We start from the raw sequence: 20,832 nt of genomic DNA, 5'->3' as shown, positions 1-20,832 counted from the left end.
TATGTTCGTGTTGTGTATAGTAACGATATACGGGGGGGTGGACAAAGTAATTGCAGCAGTAAGAAGTTGATGAATAGAATTTGTACCCTAAAATTCTATGGGATATTTACTTTCTTCTATTTACTAACATGGATCCTTGTTAGTCAATTCAGTAACGATGGTATATATATTTATATAAACCACCTGAAGGATATAATTTTGAAAAACATTGGTATGTATAATAAAAACAGGTATTAACACAGTATTAGTTTTATTTACTCATAGAGTGTTGGTCACGTTTGTACCCTTTATATCATCAGATGGTCAGTTTGCCATTGGATTTCCATAACGTACAAACCAAATCGGTTTGTTGAAATACTAACTGCATACAAGATGGTAGTCAGCATAAAGACTTCTAACTGTGGCATTTCTGGACCTATAATTCCCAAAATAGCATTGCCCACTTTTATTTTCATTTGTTATTTAAACATTCAGAAATTTACAGCTACCAATCAACTGTTAAAGTTAAGTAAAAATTCTTCATCTACCACAGTAACATCATGAAGTGTCTGCATGACCAAAGCTGCGTAGTGGCAAATTTCTTAGTATTGCTAGATCAATTGCAAATACCTGGAAGTAGTAGCATCTCATAGCACATAAGTTTGCAGGAATATAAAGTTCTGCTGAATTGTAATAACACTAAATGCTTTGGTTATCAGAGCCTCCATTGCTTTATATGGCTCACTGATTTCCAAGTTCACTGTTCAGCTCCTTTGTAAGCAGTCTCAATCCATCGACTACACCGTATACCGTTGCTATACCAACTGAACTATACTGGTTCCCTGTTTTTCAAATTACATTAATTTATTTAACAAATGAAGGAAGCACAATAGATCACTGTAGGTTGCGGTGCAAGGGCCAAGAAGGCTCTTATACATTCATAACAAATCAAGGACAAAATCAGCCCCAGACATAAGTCTTATTTCGAGGACAAATCGGGGACTAATGGTCAGTTTAGTAATGTTAAGACTTTTTGTTCAGCAAAGAGAAGTGCATATAGACATAACAGGCAACTTGACACAATGTTGCTGTGTGGTATTTAAATTTGGAAAAACAGATGGTGTGCATACCGATGAACATATTTAGGTTATTGCTGCCTGTATAATTATGTTTTATAAATTTCTGTCAAATTCTCAATGGTGTGTACACTGTGTGTTTCAGTCGGTGCAACAGGGTTGAGTGGATTTGATTTGAAGAATATAAGTCTGCCCTTCAACAGAATCCACGTTTTCCCAAATACCATTACAGGTTTGCATATGTGAGTACCAATTATGCAGTGGAACCTCATTGTGTAAGTATATGGCAAATAGCCACTTTACATGAATGGAATCTGAATTATGTAACTGGTAATAAATATGATCAGAAACACAATACCATCTCTCAAAAGAACCAGGACGGTGCATGTAATGGTGTACTAATTTACCCAAGTGGAGTTGTAGACATTTGTGCAGTTATGTTATCTGTGGCTGTTGAGTGAGGGCTGTGCTTCCCTTAACAGGGAAATTACACAGTGTCACAACTTGTGAAGATATACATGATGATGGCCGTATATAGGCAGAAACATGTTATTTGAACATCCAAAGAAGAAAGAAGAATATGACAGACAACAGCCACAGAGCTTTGAAAGCTCAACAAACATGTCATCCTTATTAGAACTGAATATTTCCTGAGAAGTATTGTATTACAGCATCAAATTGTATAGTATTATATTTATTATTTTTCTACCATCAATACAATATATGTGTACACTACAGGTTAGAAATGTATTTAATATTTTGATATTTCATTTATTGCAACTGAAATCAGTACAAGGGCATTGCACTAATATGTAAATGACTGACAACACAAAATACATCCATATGTGAACATTTGCCAATGTAGGGAAAAGAGCAGGTAAGTCAGGGTGCAGGGACAATATATGATGATGGCCAAATGGCTGAAACATGTTGTAAATCTTTAACATATACTATATCTATACACAGATTATATTGATGGAAACAGAGTAATAGTTTTCCAGAGAAATATTACAAAATTCATCTGACAAAGGTAGATTTAAACATGCCTTTTTAGTTAATTAATTATTTAATTTATAAATTTGTAGTTTGAATGAAACCATAAAAAGCTCCAGTCAGAATAATTGTTGCCCCAGGCAAGAATTGAACCAGTCGCCTTCCAGTAAAAGTCAGAAGATATATCTTGAGCCAACTTTTTAATTATACTTGCTGTTGTGACAACTCATTCTCTCTTCAGCAGTAGTACCAAATTTGTATATGGTAGTGTGTGAGTAGATAGTGCCAGGGTTCAGAATGCTGCTGGGGAAGTTTCGCTGCAACAGAAAAGTGTGTTGTAGTCTGATGCTTCATTAAATCAGCAGTCTAGACGTTGACTGAAGAAAATGCTTGATGTTCACTCTACTGGACATCACCTTTATCACCACCCCTTTGTTGAATCTAAATGGAATTCTACCAAATGGGCTTTCTCACATTGAATGTGGGGTTCTTCGTTCTTGTCAGAAGGTCAGTGTCTTTAGGCATTCAGGAAAACCCCTCACTTAACTATGAATCCTATAGAGACACTACACTCCTGTTGCAGTATTACTAAAGTGCCAGCTAGGGGGAAGAAATGACACCTGAATAAAATGTGAAAAAAATATAGCTCTCTATAATACATAATTTGGTTCAAGAAAATTACCATCTGTCTTTATTGAGCCACAAAATCCATCAACATGATGTTAACAGAACAGTACTGGAAATCTTCATGGAAGGTACATACAAAATACAGCCTCATATTTTCATTGACTCTAACTTTGCTTACCACTTATCTAACTTTGATTATGATAATGATGTGCATTCAAATATATATGTACAGAATTATTGCTCTAACCTCAATTCACTTGATACAAACTGCTATATATTTTAACAGTGTTCATAGATTTTTGTCAGTTGCCCTCATTGAAAGAATCACTGAACAAAAATTAATTAAATTCAGTATTTTGGAGTTTTAGTGAGATTTGTCAACACAGTCCAAATTTGATTAAATTCAGACATTTATAATGAACACTTTACGTGAAGGAGTACATATATTCCTGCATGGAATGTGAGCATAACTCACAGGATGTGAGTTAAGGTTTTCATGGTGATGAGGTGTAGGGATGGTAGGTAACTCATCCACTCTCTGAAATGAATGAAGAAATAGTTCCTCTCCAGGGACACATCAGTGGCTTCCCCCTATATGACACTCCTCTACCCAGGCCTTCAATTGAACAAAGGATTGTTTCCCACTTCCTTTCTGCTGGGGCCCTGAAGAGGGTCCTTACCTTCCAACCCCGAGATTAAAATTTACTGGCTGTGTGGGCCAGTTCTGTCCATACTTCATATTTCTCTGTAAAATAACACTGAATCCCTAGACGTCTCCTTTCTCAATATTGCACCTCCCACCTAGATTAATAAACAGTGTGCCCTTTCTAAGGGCTGTTTCTTGTCAGTTCCCCCCCCCCATTTGGCTATGACTCGGTTCCTTTTATGCACCCCTTCTTGTAAGTATCTGCCCACAAAATTATACAGTGTGAGTCACATTATGTGAGGACTCGCTAATATTTTCCAGAGCAAGAATTGTTTTAACAGAAGTTATATAGACATGAAACAGGTGAATATACTTTTTCTAAATTTTACAGGTTTTGAGGTCATTAAATAAAATGGGGCAAACTTTCCAAACTTCTTCTGCTATGCATACAATTCCAAACTTGTGGTTTTCCTCATATCCAGAAGAAGCACCCACTCCTAATCCCAAGATCTCTGGCATGAGATACCAGGGCCTAGCATTAAATCGGTTTTCCATAAGGGCTTAGATAAAATTTGACTTATCAGTCAAAGCATAAACTGTATGTTATACAGAGGGAATACACTAGACAGTGTTTGGGTACCTACATGGTTAACTGCATCTGGGTAGTTCTGTGTTTCGAGGGAAAATGATCCATACTGGTGATACTTCACTCCACCCTTTCCAGTTAGTGGATCCACAGAATTTTGCTGCGGCAAACCATTTCCTGTATAGAACTGAACGCCTGGCTGATCTGAATAGATTTCCAGATAACGCCCTGATTCAGGATGTACAACTCTGAAACCATATTAAATTAAACTTTAAGAACATTTAGGAACCGCTTTCATATTACAAACTTCATTTGAAAATTCATTTATTATTATAATTAAAGTAATGGCATCTATTATTGATGCCATTGATTGGTCTGAACAGAATTCAGCAGTTTTTTATTATCAGTATGTCTCAAAAAGCAGTTTTTTCTCTTCTTTTGATGAAATAGGTTTCTGAGTGCTGTTGCCATATTTCTGTATGTGGGAGAACTATGTAAATTTCTCATTAATTACTTAGTATTTGCAATTCATGACCTCTGGTAAGTTGTACCAGTGGTCTGTCTATACAGTAATTTAATGCAATAGAAATTAGCTAAATAGTGAAGAAAGCAGTCTTCTGGGATTTGGCACCGTGTATATGTGGTGCTAACCGACGTTTCGGAGGAACGTATCGCCTCCATCTTCAGGGTAGAAGAAAAAGTATAAGAAATCTGCAAGCGACAAGACCGTGAGAACGGTAAAAGCAGACTGGAAATAACACAGCTATGTGAGAGCAGAGAGGGAAGGGGGGAAGGGCAAGTATACAAGTGAAAGCAGTGGTGTGGGAGGGGTAGGGGAAGGGAGCTTGCCCCAGCTTTCTTCATAGTCACCGCCATGAAAGCCTCAAATCTTACATAGCTAAATAGTGTTGTTATCACTCTTTTCTATTACAGACTCCAAACAAATATTGGCATCTTCCACCAGAAAAAGGAAAAGCCTTGTATGTGTCTTGGTTTTTTATGATGCTTTGTCAGATGCAGATTATTCACCGTTCAGAGGCGAAATGAATCTGAACAATGGATTACAAACTTTTGTGTCCTCCTTAAGGTATTAATCCTAACAATTTTCATGAGAGATTTTGGAAAACCATGAAAAACAGTCAGCTGTTTTCCAGACAAAGATTCAAACCTCCCTAACTTGAAACAGGAGTGCTAACTAACTACACCATGAATTCATAAGAGGCCTTTGATCATATGTTGTTGCTACCGGATGACTGTGGGGAAACTTAACTCATTCATCATCTATCAATTGAATATCCTGAATGAGTAAGCAGCACTCCTCCTTCATACTTAGGATGTCCCAGAGACTGGCTGTCCTGACAAGTTTTTCATGGTGACCCTCTGTCCCTCCAGGCAAATGTTGGATTCGTACCTCGAATTAGGCTACAACCGCTTCCTTCCACATCATTTTCAATTCATTATTTACTTATCATCCAACCCATTTGGTTTTATATTGTTTTAGCTCCTGACAGCATCAGTAAATAAATCATTAATAACCCATAAATCAGTCAACCATCAAGCTTCCCAATAAAATCAGATAAGTACACTGTCTCCATACTAATGCTAAATAATAATTTATTGGCCTCTTTGATTTCTGCCATCCAAAGAATTAATTGAATGTATTTGTACATCATACTTTTCCTTTATTCTACACATATAATATGTTCAACTGCTTAATCAAGAAAAGGAATTTTAATTTCATTTTACCTGGACACAAACACGAGACCAACATGTCCATCTGTGTTTACACAGTAGTTGCTGTCATAGCCACCTCTCTGTTGTATCAATGGTCCTATCTGATGTGGGGTACGGAAGTCCAAGTCTGTACCAGCAACAGTCACCAGTTCTCCTGAAATGGAGACATTTCTTCAAGAAAAGTGTACATGTTGGCCTTCCCTTATGATACATCATTTCATTAATGTTCCATACCCATCTGTTTCTTCCCATGAAGTAAGCAATTAGCACAAAGCCCACATGATTTCACAGCTTCAGCCCTTGTGTTGCTGGACCCAAACTAAGGAAAGTTAGTCTGTCAAGCTATCAAAGGCAAAATATGACATCCAGTTCACAGTTACCCAGCATGGGTTCTGAGAGTCAGGTACAGTGCAGGTTCCACGTTCTGCCACAGTTTGTCATGATAACATTGAGAGGGAAATGGTACTATGTTGCTGGGAATTGAGAAATACAGCCTGTCTCTTTCAATACCAAATAATGAAGAATACGTAAATGCTTATGGAGTTATTCTTTCCTAAAAGAATATGAACTTGGATAATATAAAAATATTATTTTTCTTTACTTTCATCTTCCTATGAAAAAGATTTGTAATTAAAATGACTTGCACATTCATGATATGATAAGAAATAAATAATGTTCTGACATAAACAAGTATGCATTTGGGTACTGAGGGCAGTATCAAGATGCATTGTTATTATTGTTGTGTTTGGGCACTTAGCAGCATTAGACATTCACAATTCTTTTCTACTTTTCCCATGAAGTATGGTTGTATGATTGATTGTGTTTACTATGTTGATCTTGCTATTATAACCCTTCTTCTGCATGTCTTAGTATTATTTATTGCATCTTCCTCTGTTGATGAAGTATCTCCATCCATCTCTTTGTTCGTATTGCAAGAAATCAAAGATTTTAATTCTGTGTAATGTTTGACAAACTCATCAGCCATCCAAATTTTTGCAACAGCTGCCCCTCAAGGAATTAAGTTTGTTTTGGAACCTAAACTGCTAGATGGTACGAGTCACTTCCACAGGAACTTCCTATTTCCCATGCTAAAAACATCCAGAAATCAATATTGTAAAGTATAAAACAGTCCCCCATTGAGATATTGTAGCAAGAACTACTCTGCAGGATTAGTACCCTAGTGATTTTCCACAAAAAATGAAAAGTTCTTGTGATGCATCTCACATTGCAACAGAAAAATGAGTGCTGTTGTGGATTCTTTATGATGTACACAGTGTGTCCAGGTTCTGTTAGGACTGTGTTCATTAAAAGTACAAGATGTGAATTACTTTCGAAATTTCACTATTTTTATTCAAAATAGTCTCCCTCTGAATCAATACATAGCTGAAATTGACTGAAAAGTTTCCTAAAACAGTCACTGTACTCCTTTTGTGGAATCGCATTTAAAACTGTGGTAGACTCCCTTTGGTGTTCTGGATGGTGTCGTGACAGTTTCCTTTCGTCGCCAACTTAACGCTTGGGAACAATGAGAAATCTGCTGGAGCCAAATCTGGCAAATACGGAGGATGATCAAATGCTGTGATCCCTTTTCTGGCCAAAAAATCACGCCTGTACTTCAATTTGTGGGGTGTGGCATTATCGTGGAGGAGCGACCAGGAACCTTGCTCTTGATATTCAGGTCGAATTTGAAGAATTCTTGCCCACAGATGATTGAGGACTCAGAGATAAGAATCAGAACTCACTGTTTGACCTTCTGGCAGAAATTCCTTATGAATGATTCCTTTGGAATCGAAGAAATGGTTAGCAGTGTCTTTACTCGCCTTTTTGCATGCACACTTTCTTTGTTTTCAGCTTTTTTGGCTCAACCACGCTGCACTCTGCCGCTTTGTGAGAGGCTCATATTGAAAACACCATATCTCGTCACCAGTAACAATCGATTTTGTAAATTTTGCATCACTTTGGGCCGAACGTAACATGTCTTTGCAGTGTTCCACTCTGGCATGTTTCTCATCGCCTGACAGCATGTGTGCTTACAAACCGCTCAGAGACCTTCCGTTTGCCCAAATCCTTGGTCAAAATTTGATGCACAGTACTTTTTGGTATTCCCAAGAGCTCCTCGATGAGTCTTGCAGAAACACATCTGTCTGATGCAAGGATTTCAGTCACTTTCTTCACATTTTCTTCAGTGCGACTTGTTCTCAGCTTTGATGCACGTGGAGCGTCTTCAGTGTCCTCCCTGCCATCACGAAATACAGCATACCATTGAAAAATGTTCAAGCGACTCAATCACTACTGTACACACTTTTCATCGTTCTGTATGCTTCTCCGGCTGTTTGCCTAACTTCAAACAAAATTTGATGTTGGCTCTCTGTTCAACCACCATTTTCCAGCGAGTGTCAGAATAGTACTGTTACATTCAAGGTCAGAACACATGATGCAGCGATGCTTGTGCTTTGAAATTATAGACAGCCACAGCTAAAACTTCAAGAATCTTAACGCCACAACTTGCCAGCAGATGGCATTGCAGAGAAACATTTTAAATAATGTGTCCTAACTGATCCTGGACACACTGTGTATGTGATGGACATTTATGACCACCTGTTCTGCTCATTGTGTTTGTCTTTCCATCCACATCCAGTCATCTGTCTTCTGGATAAAAATATCTTCACTGTTCTAAGTTTTTACTAAAATGTTTGAATTAACATTGAATATTGGTGTATATTATATATGTATGTATGTACGGTTTCACATTTTACATGAAGGTCTGATTATATTTTTACATATATACTTAAATGAGCAGTATTTCAGATGATTGTTGTAGCCTCTGATGAAGTGAATATTTCGTGTTATGTTCGAATCATTCACATTGTTTTTAAGATAATGACCATGAGATACTTCTTGAATGCACATACATAAAATATCTCAGACACTGCACACATTACCAACCTTGTTAATACTTCATACTGGTAAACCTCACACTGAAATATGAAACACCATTTTACTTCTTAACATGTGGGATTTTGCTACATCCATCGCCACATTGTTTTATAAGATAGGAAGTTTGGAGAAAGACAGTCATGTAAGATTTGAGGCTTTCACGGCGGTGACTATGAAGAAAGCAGTCTTCTGGGATTTGGCACGGTGTATATGTGGTGTTAACCGACGTTTCAGAGGAACGTCGGTTAACACCACATATACACGGTGCCAAATCCCAGAAGACTGCTTTCTTCAAAGACAGTCATGTTTGAGAAATAACAGTTAAATGTGCATGAGGTAGATGATACATGTGCACTTATATTCACCTGTTGGTATGCTCTGGTTGTCAGTAGCTGTGTACAAATCTGCATTAATAGACACCACATGTTGGAACAGACCATTAGGCCCAGAAGCCTGGAACAACAAGTGATTGATACTAAATAATCTCAGTATGTAATATAAAAGTAAACCTATTTCTTGGCTAAACATTATGTCATTAAAGTATATATGGTTTCACATTTGAACAGTAGAAAAGGAATGTGTCAGTATCACACTTCAACAGCCTTTTCCCTACAGAAGTCAACTCCATGTCCATGTTTCATAAGAGGCAGAATGGCCTGCAGATACAGAGAAAAATCACATTGCATCTGATAGGGATTGAACTCGACCTGCCCCATCTGGATCTGTTACATTAACCAGGTTTGTTTACTTAATTTTCAGTTTTTGAGAACCAATTACAATGAACATAGAGCTGATCAGTTTTTTGTCATAAGGCCCCCAAATCATGTGTTTCTGAAAGATGCAGTATATAGTATAGCAGTCATATTTTGCTGTAATTCTGTCCATACTTCTGCAGTGATCTGGAATTTGGCCTCTCATGTTGAGGGAAGAACAAAAATTGAAGGTACGAAATGTTTATGCCATATTAATATGGCTCGTGAAGATAGCTTTAACACATTTAAGAAAATGGGGAAAATTACCTCCTGTGTAGCTTCGCCATTTGTAAACTTTACTCTATATTATTATATTTAAGCATCCTGTTGCACTCTACACGATAAATGATACAAACTCCGTCCCAAGTGCAAACAATATATATTATATGTCTTTGATCTTGTTCTCTTCTACACTACATGTTTCGGCCTCTATCGGCCATCATCAGATGTATACTCTTAACGTTGCTGCCACACTGAACCCAGTCTAAAATTTAACATTTAAAAACACATTGTTATTTTCTTCGTATTATCAACATCTACCTCGTTGATATGTGTCTGGTATGTAGATTATATTGCACACGTCAAATTTGATTTTCCTGTAGTAGCACTATAAAATCTTTAGTTATGATTTTAAAATCCTTTAAAATTTTCTCTAAATTTTAAATTTAAAATTTAAAATTGTTAGGGTTACTCGCCCTATGTCTAAAGTGCTGGAGCGGCTAGTTCTTGTTTCCACACTGTACAGGTATTATTCTGTGTAGTCTTCCTGTGTGCGTGCCGCTGCTTGTCTTTACTATTTACCCTATATTGCTGGGGGTTATTGAGTAAAGCCACCAGGTTCAATTAACTCAGGATGGACAAGATGGCTAGATCAAGGAACACACACTGTGGGGACAGGAAATGCAAACAAGCTTCAGCTGGAAAACCTCAGGGAAAGACCAGTGACCCTGCAGATGCAGGCAATATATTTCTCTGAAACATCATCTGATTTTCACTGGGCTATATGACATTATATTCAAGAAGACAAGACTTCTCCTATTATATGTAATTCCATATACAGTACTGTCTGAAGATGAAGTGCCTAATTCAATTTATATTCTCTAACATTCATATTGAACAGGATGTTGAGGAGAATATTTGGACCAAAGAGAGATGAAGTGACAGGAGGTTGGAGAAAACTGCATTATGAGGAGCTTCATAACTTCTACTCTTCTCCAAGTATAATTAGAATGACCAAGTCAAGGAGGATGAGGAGGGCAGGTCATGTAGCACAAATGGGGGAGACGAGGAATGCATATAGGATATTGGTGGGAAAGCCAGAAGGAAAGAGACCACAGGGAAGACCAAGGTGTAGGTAGGTGGACAATATTAGAATGGATCTTAGAGAGATAGGATGGGATGGTATGAATTGGATAGATCTGGCTCGGGATAGGGACCAGTGGAGGGCTCTTGTGAACACAGTAATGAACCTTCGGGTTCCATAAAATGCTGGGAAATTCTTGAGTAGCTGCAGAATTGGCTGCTCCTCCAGAAGGGCTCAGCTCCATGAGTAAGTAAGTAAGTAACATTCATATTGGCCCTATATTAGGTAGATGGAGTAAGAAGGAGCCTTACATGACCAGCCAAGTTGAAGTACGCGTGGTTTGCGATGTTAATAGGTGTGGGTTTTGTTGTAGCGGCTTTCACACTGAAGATCAGCTCATTGTCAGGCGTGAGTTCGTATGTGACATGGGTGATAACTGTTCCTGGGAATCCTTCCTCACCGTCCACACTAACATAACTCAGGGTCAGCTTCTTCTTGTGTAGAAATGGCTCCCACACAACCTGATAACATTCATACATCACATTACTGACTTGTATGAAAATGTTAAATCATTGTATTATGCCTAGCCTGGAAAGTGGCTTATAAAAACTGACTTGTCTGTTGCAAGCTCAGATTAACTGGGCCACATTGGTGCCAGGGCTCTGATGTTAAATTCACATCTTTTATAATATAATGGGTATAACTAAGTTCATTTTGCATTTCAGTCCCCAATCTTTTCAGATTCCATTCATATTCAGTATCCAGTGAGCCCATGTGCATAACAGTATTTAAATTAGGGCCACTAAAATATATGTACAGGACCCCAGCCTACATGAATTGAATATTGGTTGGTTGCTTCCTGCATTTATTGTTCATATGCAAATGCCTGTATATAGATGGCATGAATGTAAGCCTCCCTTTAACTTTTTTCCATGAGAAAGAATGAACATGATGCCATTACAAATCAATTACTTTTGAATTTGATTAAATACTGTAAATAATACCAATACAGTGTTTTGTGAACTTCTGAGATGGGAGGTACTAATATGACTAAGCTAAACCAACTAAATCACTGGTGGCAGAACCTTAAGTGCAACACTACAGATACTAAATCCTGCCACTGAATATGATTTTGAGCCAGTTCTGTCTACCTCCCATTGATGCCATTCATTCAATATATGCGATTTTGTTAAGGTTAGTTTCATATAAAATTTTAAATAACATCTAAAATCCCTGTTCACTTTTCTGTTTGATATACTATGATGTTTGAGTATTTCCAGATAGTTGATATTTATACTAGCATAAACTGTGCATACAAATCATTAATCTCTTTAATTATGACTTTATAATTTCTTTGGAGTTCTCTGTATAGGAGGAATACTTCAGAACAAACAGACATAAGTTCTTCCTGGAAATTCTTTTTAAGAACAATAAAATCATGTGATCTCACTGTCTAATAGGAAAATAGTCTCAGTTGCTTTCACCATTGTCACTGACTGTGAGTTATCCTGTAGTGGTCACAAATGCTACAGCATATTTGGGAAATCCAAGGTTCAATCAATCCTTACATCAGTAACTGAATATAGCAGTCTGAACATGGTTTCAATCAGTCTTCCACTTCACTATACATACCTTGTCAAAACCTCTCAGTCCACCATGCAGCTGATTTTGACCTTCATTTGGTGTCACATTGTACTGAGCTCCATAAAGAGTGAATTTTGCACTTCCAATTCTGTTTGCCACTCTTCCAATAACAGCACCAAAGTAGGGGTCATTCTTCTGCAGGAAGCCTTGCAAAGGAAGGAACCAATTTATACAGATTCTAGCAGACACATACATAGACAATACCGTCCAGGATTTTTGGGGGTGGGATTGAGAGTTTGATAAAGGAAAGTAAGCCTTAAAGATTTAGTTTTTAGCAACAGATTGCCAACCACCCCCGTACCCCCCCACTGTAAATTTCTTCTTCTAATTAAAGCCAATTATCACAGTGTGCAGTGAGAATCATTTGTACATAAGAACAGGGCAGAAAGGGCTTAAGGTCTTGAAAAGTGGACGGACTTTTTGAATGTGTCATTTTCAGAATTTTTCACATATCTGGCATTCAGCAACTCTGGCCACATATATGAGTATTCCCCATTCACAAGTTACAAGTACAATGAGGGCTGATTTATTGATTATTTAATTACATTACAGCATGTACAAACCTTTTTTTAACATCAAAGTATATGTCATCATTATGAACATTAAGTTGAGAGGGATTGTCTGCGCCATAGCTCAGGCATTTAGTCTGTGGGGTTTTGTCTTTGTTGTTCGTCATTACTCTGATGACAACCCACTTCTTCAGAACAGTTTGTTGGTCCTGAAAAGGACCGTGATTGCTGAGATGCTTGACCGGTGAAGTAACGCGGCGCGTGCCGGGAGGAAGGGATGTTGGTTGCGGTGTGTGGACGGGCCGCAGTGCGGCCGTTGCTTGATCGCCGTGTGGCAGGTGATGGAGGTTGCGTGGTCACTGGAGCAGAAAGGCAGTGTCTATGCCAGATGCCCAGTGGGTCGGACAGGGACACGACCACCGGCGAGTCCAGGCGAGGTGCCCCAGTGCGTCGGGTGTGAGAGCCGGAGGGCCGAGGCAGTCATGCCTCGTGCAGCCTCCCGATGCCTCCGAAGACCAAGCGCCGGCAGCGAAATGTGCTGGTTGATGTAGCTTGATCGAAGACTGAAGTCAGACTGATGCTGCCAATTTGGGGCTGCTCCTTTTTATACACTGCTCGGTGGGCGGAGAGAAACTTGAAATTGAGGAGGAAGAATTTGCAGGGCGCTGATTGGCTAGCACGCGTGATGATGTAGATGCGGGGCTAGCAGCGAGCGTAGTATAAATGCGAACATTTGAAGCAATTTGATTGGTTAGCGCGCGTGATGGTGAAAAGTGATGTGAAGAGTGTGTGTTGCAGAAAATGTGTGATAATGTGAGATGTTCCCACAAGTCACTGCTTAATGCCGTGGTGGCCTGGGTTCGATCCCAGGTCAGATCATGTGGGATTTGTGGTGGACAAAGTGGTGCTGGGGCAGGTTTTCTCTAATTACTTCAGCTTCTCGTGCGAATTTTCATTCCACTGACTGCTGCCCACTCATCTTCTATCATCCAGGGCTGGTACAATAGGCCAGTTAATGGGTGACATACCAAGTGGACTCAGTCTCACCCCAGCCCAAGAAACTAACTAAACATTTTTATAAGTGTTCTATTCTCCATATATCATTTTAATGTAAACCAACTGTATAAAAATCACTACATATCAATCTTATTTATATGTGTTTGATTTATTACATCATACAAAAGCACCCACCTCCAACATTGGCGTGAATTCAATACGAGTATGTCAGTTATATTTACATATTTCTAGACAGTCATAATCAATTAGACGTTGTAACAGTTATGGACATATTCCTGGGAAGCAGAGCTGGAAAACTAAATTGTATCCTGGGTCAGAACATTTTACAGTCCCTTTTTCTGTTTTTTGCATAAAAAATTATTTCTGCATCATCTTATTAATTTTGTTACGATTTAGGTGTGTGTGTGACTATAGATGAGGTATGAACTGGTGAGTACATTTACTGACCACTCATACACACATCTCAGAACTACAAGCAAGTACAGCGCTATTGCTGATCTACACACTTTACCAATCACTAGAGCACACACTAAGCCTTCTCAGCCTGCTGTCACTTGCTAGCAATGGAGATTCATAAGCTTCTGTGCTCATGTCATTACTATCCGGCGAATATCCCACAACTCGTTAATTCCACTTAATTATAACGCCATCTCTTCTCAGCCTCCATTGCAGAACTCAACTGGCTCATTGTCAAAATCACAGTCACAGTTACTTTATGACTGGCAGTTTACCGCCAATCAGTTCGCCTTGGCGACAAGCCCCTTGAGACTTATGACCAGTAATTTTATTTCCCAACAGTACTCTTGCAGTTGTAGTCCTTATGTAACATCCTCTCTGACGAGAGGATGGGTCTATCATTTACAATTGCTGTTGACCCTCACCAGTGCAGTCATTCTCAGGTCTGAGTCCCGTGAGACACATGATCATATTTTACTGCTTCAGATTTGAGACTCCCCCAACCTGGAGGGCCAGGTCCCTGGATTTCTATCCCCAGGAACAAGGTGGCCCGATTATATCCCCAGTCACTGGGTTCCCTTTTCGTTGCATCCTACAACTCACAGGGCTACGGTGGAGGTATTCGACATCGCCTCCACACAGGTAACTGATTCATTGTCGAAGTCAAAGTCACATTGCAACTGACGGTCAGTCAGTCAGTCTTGGTGTTGAGCCAAGTCTGGGGCTTATGACCAGATATTTATTACTGTCTGACAGTTTCAGTCTTGTTATTGTGGGGCACCCTCTCTGATGAGATGATGGGTCTGTCTTTTGTTTCAGAGTCATTGTATGCAGCAGTAAGTCATTTGTCATAATGTAAAGGATATTTACATTTTTCATGTTGGACATGTTGATAAATGTATATAAAATGCATACAGGGCCTCTGTCAGTCCAGGCTCAGTGCAGCAGATTATGCCCTATTTCTAGTAGCTTCCACTACAATGGCAGTCTAGTCACTTGAACGGTCATATGCTTGACCACCGCCAAGTTTAAGCCTCTTGTACTTTCTGTGTCACGCTTCGCCTTGTCCAATATTGCAAACATTTTCGTTATCATGATTTTATATGACTTTGCTTGTACAGAATTTTGAAAGCCATGTGTAAAACGCGAACCAGTGTGTACCTTGGAACACTGCCAATAGTGCAGAGAACCTTGTTTTGTAGATGCTGCAGTTTCATTAGATGGGCATCTGCTACAAATTCCCAGGTGGGACTAGCGTAAGTCATTACAGATCTAATGAGAGCTTTGTGGAGTTTTAAGAATTATGATGCTAGTGATGGTTTTTACCATAGTATCTGGAATTTCATGTTACCAGCTATTGTAAAGTTTTGGCAGAGAAGATCTCTTTCAATGGGGAAGATTATCATCAGCTGGGCAGCATTTAGGCTTATGCCAGCCATGCTGGGAAACAGTAAAATAAAACTTCATTAGTGATTCTTTTACATTACCTGTATAAATCATAAAGGTGTATTGTATGATCTGTATTGGTGTCTGAGCTAGAAGATTTTGAACAGCAATGAATGTGGCATCTGTCTCCCCACTTAAACCAAATGTAATGTAGACACAGAATATTGTATGAAAGTGGTGCATTTATTTAAAGTAATTCAATACACAAAAGTGAGTTTATGTATATCTGTTAAGGTTTTTATGGTCATAGAAATTTAGACTGTGGTCTTCATTGTTATGGCAGTTCATAATTTCACAGGTGACTACCAATGTTGAAGGAACTTCCTGCTTTGAATTCACACCCTGGTGCGATTATCTCAGATTAAAGTTGTCCCTATGCTTAACCAATTAAGCACTACACCATGAAGGCACGAGTGGATGTATAGACCCACGTTTTCTTGAGCCTGGCACTAGTTGGAAGTGAGTGGTCAGATTCACACACCAGTCACTTTAGCCCTGTGAAAGAGCCCCCGGTACCCATTGGATAGGAGGCTGGGTGGGCCCCAGAGCCAGTCTGGACGACATGGAGAAGTGAAAATTCTTGACCCCACCGGGACTCGAACTCCGACCCTTTGGTCATCCACCCCATATCCAATCGCTATACTGAATGCGCTATCCCGGCTCTTTATGTATATATACCTTACCGCCATCTTTGAGCCGATTGTCTAGATAATGTGGGACCCTCAACGTCTTACAACCCTATGGGCCTTCACAGCCTGGTACAGGGATAGCTTTACTTTACTTTACTTTACTTTACTTTACTTTACTTTACTTACGTTATATATATATAGACACACACACGTGGTGTAGTGCTTAATTGGCTAAGCTCAGGGACAACGTTACCTTTATATATATATTTGTAATTTTATTGCAGACATAACATACAAGGGTTGAAACTTTAATAGTGGCAACACTGCTGTAGAGACGCCATGCAGCGGAACCAAATATTGTCGCTTATACCACACGTTAGTTTGCATACCTACCTTACCTCAGAGCAAATGGACTCTCCCTTCCCACGTCACGCGCATGCGCAGTGACGAGTAGAACAGAGCATCGTGTTAGCTGACGGTCTAATGTAGTGTTGTCACGATGTTTTCGAAACAGGAACAACGGAGTTGGATAAAGATTGAATGTGCCAGAGGCCGTACAGCACGACAGTGTCATCAAGGTCTTCAAGAGGCTTGCGGGGAATCTGTATTGCCTTACAGAACAATGGCAAGGTGGGTAAAAGCCTTCAACGAGGGACGCCAAAATGTGGCAGACATGCGTCGGCCAGGTCGTCCTAGTGTCAATGAAGAAGAAATGTATGCTCTTTCCGCGTTACTGGAGAGTGATCGACGCCATATGATTCGTAAGCTGGCCCGGAGACAGAGGATTAGTGCATACGACTGCTTCACATTCTGAAGGAACGCCTGGGCATTAGAAAAATTGCGTACCGATGGGTTCCGCATGATTTGACGGAGAGGCTTTCTTATGCCGTATCATTACGCTGGATGAGACATGGGCCAAATCGTACGAGCCACAAATGAAACGCCAATCGAACGAATGGCGTCATTACGGGTCACGAAATTCAAAAGTTCGTCAGAACCCCAGCAATGTGAAAGTTATGGTGATTCTCGTGTACGACTGTGATGGTGTTATCCTAACGCATACCGTTCCCTGACAGCAGACCATCAATGCGCAGTATTACTGTTCATTTTTGGAACACAACCTGCGACCAGCTTTGAGAAAGAAGCGGCGACACTTTCTGCAGAACCCACCCATCATTTTACAGGACAATGCTCGGCCGCATGCAGCGCAAGCTGTGGCTGATTTGTTCCATCGATGGGGCTGGGAAGTGCTGTACCATCGACCATACTCCCCGGAATTAAGCCCTTGTGACTTCGACTTGATTCATAAGATGAAGGAACCACTTCGTGGCATTCGCTTCAGAACTGTTCCAGAGATTCTTCAGGCAGTAGACCGCTCCATTCGAACTATCAACATAACAGGCGCTGCTAAAGGTATCCTACGACTTCCACATCGCTGGCAACGGGTTGTACACACTGCTGGTGACTACAGTGAAGGACAGTAAAACTTCGAAACATGTATCTATATTGTATCAGTTGTAAATAAATAGTTGCCACTATTGAAGTTCCAACCCCCGTATTTATTTGCTAAAATTAACAGTAATGAATTTGAAATGAGCTGCATTAAACAAAAGAAGTAGCAAAGAAATGTAATTCAGAATCAACATATGATGATTCACCTGGAAGCCATGATGGAGGGCTAGAAATTCTGGGATGAAATTTAAAAAGAAATGCATAAATTTGAGACTATTGTACGCCACAAATGACACAAAGGCATCAACAGAATATGTGACGGATTTGAGGGACTTAGGTGGGACCGTGCAAGGGCCCGTATATATCTGTTGTGGCAAAAGTGAGTTACACATGTCAGAAAGGGATATCAGTGTTTCAGATGCTTTAAGACAATGTTTTGTGACATGTAGATCCATTGCTAGGGAACGACTCGGTAAACAAGTCCGCAACAAATACGCAATCAACAATAGAGTATACCCATTTCTAGGGAATGCACGCAACTATAGAACCGACGTCGTAAGAGGTTTTTTCAGTGCGGTTCGCATTTATCCACTGTTAGGCAACGGATGTGTTTTCTACGTTGTGGCCCGACTCTAGTCTACATAACGAGAAGCCAACAATAATTGACGGTTCAGTTCATTTTGAAGTCAGAAGAGTTCCCGTGGTGTGTCCACAGCCGGAAGAAGATGACAGTGTGTCAGATAGTGATTTGTGAACTGTTATAACCAGTTGCATAAAGGTCCAATGAATTCGATCAACAAATCCAAACCCCGTATTGTTAGTCACGCAAACCGCGGAAACATGACAGTATTTTGTTGACCGAATATTTGTAAAATTGGAGGGTTTTTTATTGCTAGTGGGGTGGGACTAAGTCCCTTGTACTGCGGCCACTTCTGGCCAATTGTACCAGCCCCAGATGATCGGTGAGGGTGATTGTGGAGCAATTGGTGGAATGAAGATTGGCAAGGGAAACCGAAGTACTCGGAGAAAACCTGCCCCAGCGCCACGTTGTCCGTCACAAATCCCACTTGACCAGACCCCAGGATCGAACCCGGGCCGCCGCGGTGGGAAGCCAGCGACTAATCGCTTGAGCTGTTAGTGTATTTTAAGTGGCTCCCGGTGCTGAAGTGGATCTGCCATAGAAAGATAGTCGAGAAAGTTATAAGGCGTCCTTGCTTATCTATGGCCTTATATGCCTATTACTGTATTCACTAACCGTGAGCATTCCACACAGTCATGACGAGTGCAAGCATAAATACCGCTTCTGACGACAAGGAATTTCAGTTAAAGTATATAAGCTTTCACAGAACTTTGTTACAGTTAGAAACATGAAATTCTGTAACATTGTACTCCCNCTCACCCCCCCCCCCCCCCCCCCCCCCCAAAAAAGAAAGCTGTGACAAACACCGTCGTTATTTCCGTAATTCTCAAGACAGTTTTATGTACACTGTTGGAAAATTGGTAATCAGTAGTCACAGTGTGCATAAGAGAACTGCAGAAATTATGTAATAAAAAGTAAAAAAGAAGTAATTACTGTAGGATTCTGACGATGGTGTATAACACACATAGATATTGGGTTTTCGGACTTTATCCATCGTCCTGGTTTTTAAGATAACTAAGAAAAAACGCGACGTTTCGGAAACTGGATCTGTTTCCGTCCTCAATCACTGGATTGAGGCTAGCTCTTTCTAAGGGACCCAACATAATAGGTGTTTTCCCTCACCTGAGGACGGAAACATCCAGTTTCCGAAACGTCGCGTTTTTTCTTAGTTATCTTACAACCAGGACGATGGATAAAGTCTGAAAACCCAAAAAAGAAGTAGTTTGTAATTTGTACCGCCCCAAACGTCCCTTGGTTCATCTATGCTATCGCTTCGGTCGTGTACGTAGAAAGAACCGGTAGACCTGTATTTGCCCCCCTACCCCTTTACAATAGCTGTTCGTTCCATTGAATGGCTTAATACTTTGACGCAGATTTTTCGTGATAAATTAAAATTGTGAACTTGCGACCCTCCTAAGTATGACCCTAGGCAAAGTATAGTGGATGTTTCCTCTTTCATTAACACCGCGCCATGTGACAGCATAGTAAAACTTGACATTCATAATCTCGATACTGGACGAATGAAAGAGCCCACCTTCGCGTTTTCTGTATTAATACCTTCTGGATAAACATATTGTAGCATATTGTAATACGAGTATATTATTGCAGCATGTGGCTGGAACAAATAGTCAAAACCACAGAAGACAATTAGGATAGCCGGTCTCCAGGCCGGGTTTCGAACCCAGGGACTTCAAAACTCGAAGAGGAATGCTGATCCTTCAACCTCAAAACCTGCCCCTTTTCGTACGAGTCATGTTCTATTTGTAACCCATTGTTTATATCATTTTCTTAAATGACTAAGCGAGACTGGTTTCTCAAGAACTGTACTTCATGTGGGTATCTATGCTAGTCACCCATGACCTTTCAGTCAATCAAACTTCAGATTCATTATAGGGTCGATATAACGCAATTAAATAAACTACGAAACTTTCAAGTTCCAATGGGTAGCGGATGCTCTTTCCCTGGGGGTAAAACGGCTGTGGCGTGAAGCTGACCACTCACCTCCAACTAGTGCCGGCGTCAAGAATATGTGGATCTATACATCCTCTCTCGCATACGTCTTCATGGCATAGTGCTTAATGAGTTAAACACAAGAACAACTTTACCTTTTACGAACCTTTCAAATTGTCGAACCCAAGGACGACGTCCTGAGTCCCTCCATGAGCATCAGGCACCTTTATGGCCGAGATCCTGCCCCCGTACGTAATGATCTGGACTGTCATTTTGCTGTTGGAGAAGGTATATCTCTTGACGGTCTGGTTGCCAAGTATCCCATATTCATCCTCTACCACTGTCACGTCATTGACTGCCCAACACTGCACTCTTGGCGTCGCGATGACGCAGAACAAACCTGCCACAATATGCCACAGCAACATCTGACTTCTGCGCTGTGGCTTCCGTGTGGCG

The 20,832-nt window shown here is 40.1% G+C and overlaps 2 protein-coding genes across 3 annotated transcripts in view; one reads left to right on the top strand and one right to left on the bottom strand.

Moving 5' to 3' along the window:
* LOC111867450 (nicastrin) overlaps nt 1-20,832 on the top strand; it is a 91,533-nt gene that overhangs the window by 58,748 nt on the left and 11,953 nt on the right. The window contains exon 13 of one of the 2 annotated variants that reach the window (XR_002843350.2): nt 1,201-1,297. Coding sequence is in view for 1 of the 2 variants with exons in the window: in XM_023857331.2 (XP_023713099.1) it covers nt 1,201-1,228 (28 nt within the window). In the remaining variant the exon portion in view is untranslated. Of the gene's footprint in view, nt 1-1,200; nt 2,228-20,832 lie in introns of those variants that run through there. The other variant, XM_023857331.2, reaches the window with a different exon arrangement.
* On the bottom strand, nt 1,806-20,823 carry LOC111867451 (aldose 1-epimerase). The gene is made up of 7 exons (XM_023857333.2): nt 20,543-20,823; nt 12,266-12,423; nt 10,945-11,154; nt 8,944-9,031; nt 5,654-5,795; nt 3,966-4,155; nt 1,806-2,365 (listed from the first exon to the last, which is right to left on the bottom strand). The coding sequence occupies exons 1-7, from the start codon at nt 20,799-20,801 to the stop codon at nt 2,249-2,251; spliced, it is 1,164 nt and encodes a 387-aa protein (XP_023713101.1). The 5' UTR covers nt 20,802-20,823; the 3' UTR covers nt 1,806-2,248.

This window comes from Cryptotermes secundus, unplaced genomic scaffold (genome assembly GCF_002891405.2).
Source record: "Cryptotermes secundus unplaced genomic scaffold, Csec_1.0 scaffold423, whole genome shotgun sequence".
NCBI lineage: Eukaryota > Metazoa > Arthropoda > Insecta > Blattodea > Kalotermitidae > Cryptotermes > Cryptotermes secundus.
This window is presented reverse-complemented; position numbering and strand designations above follow the sequence as displayed.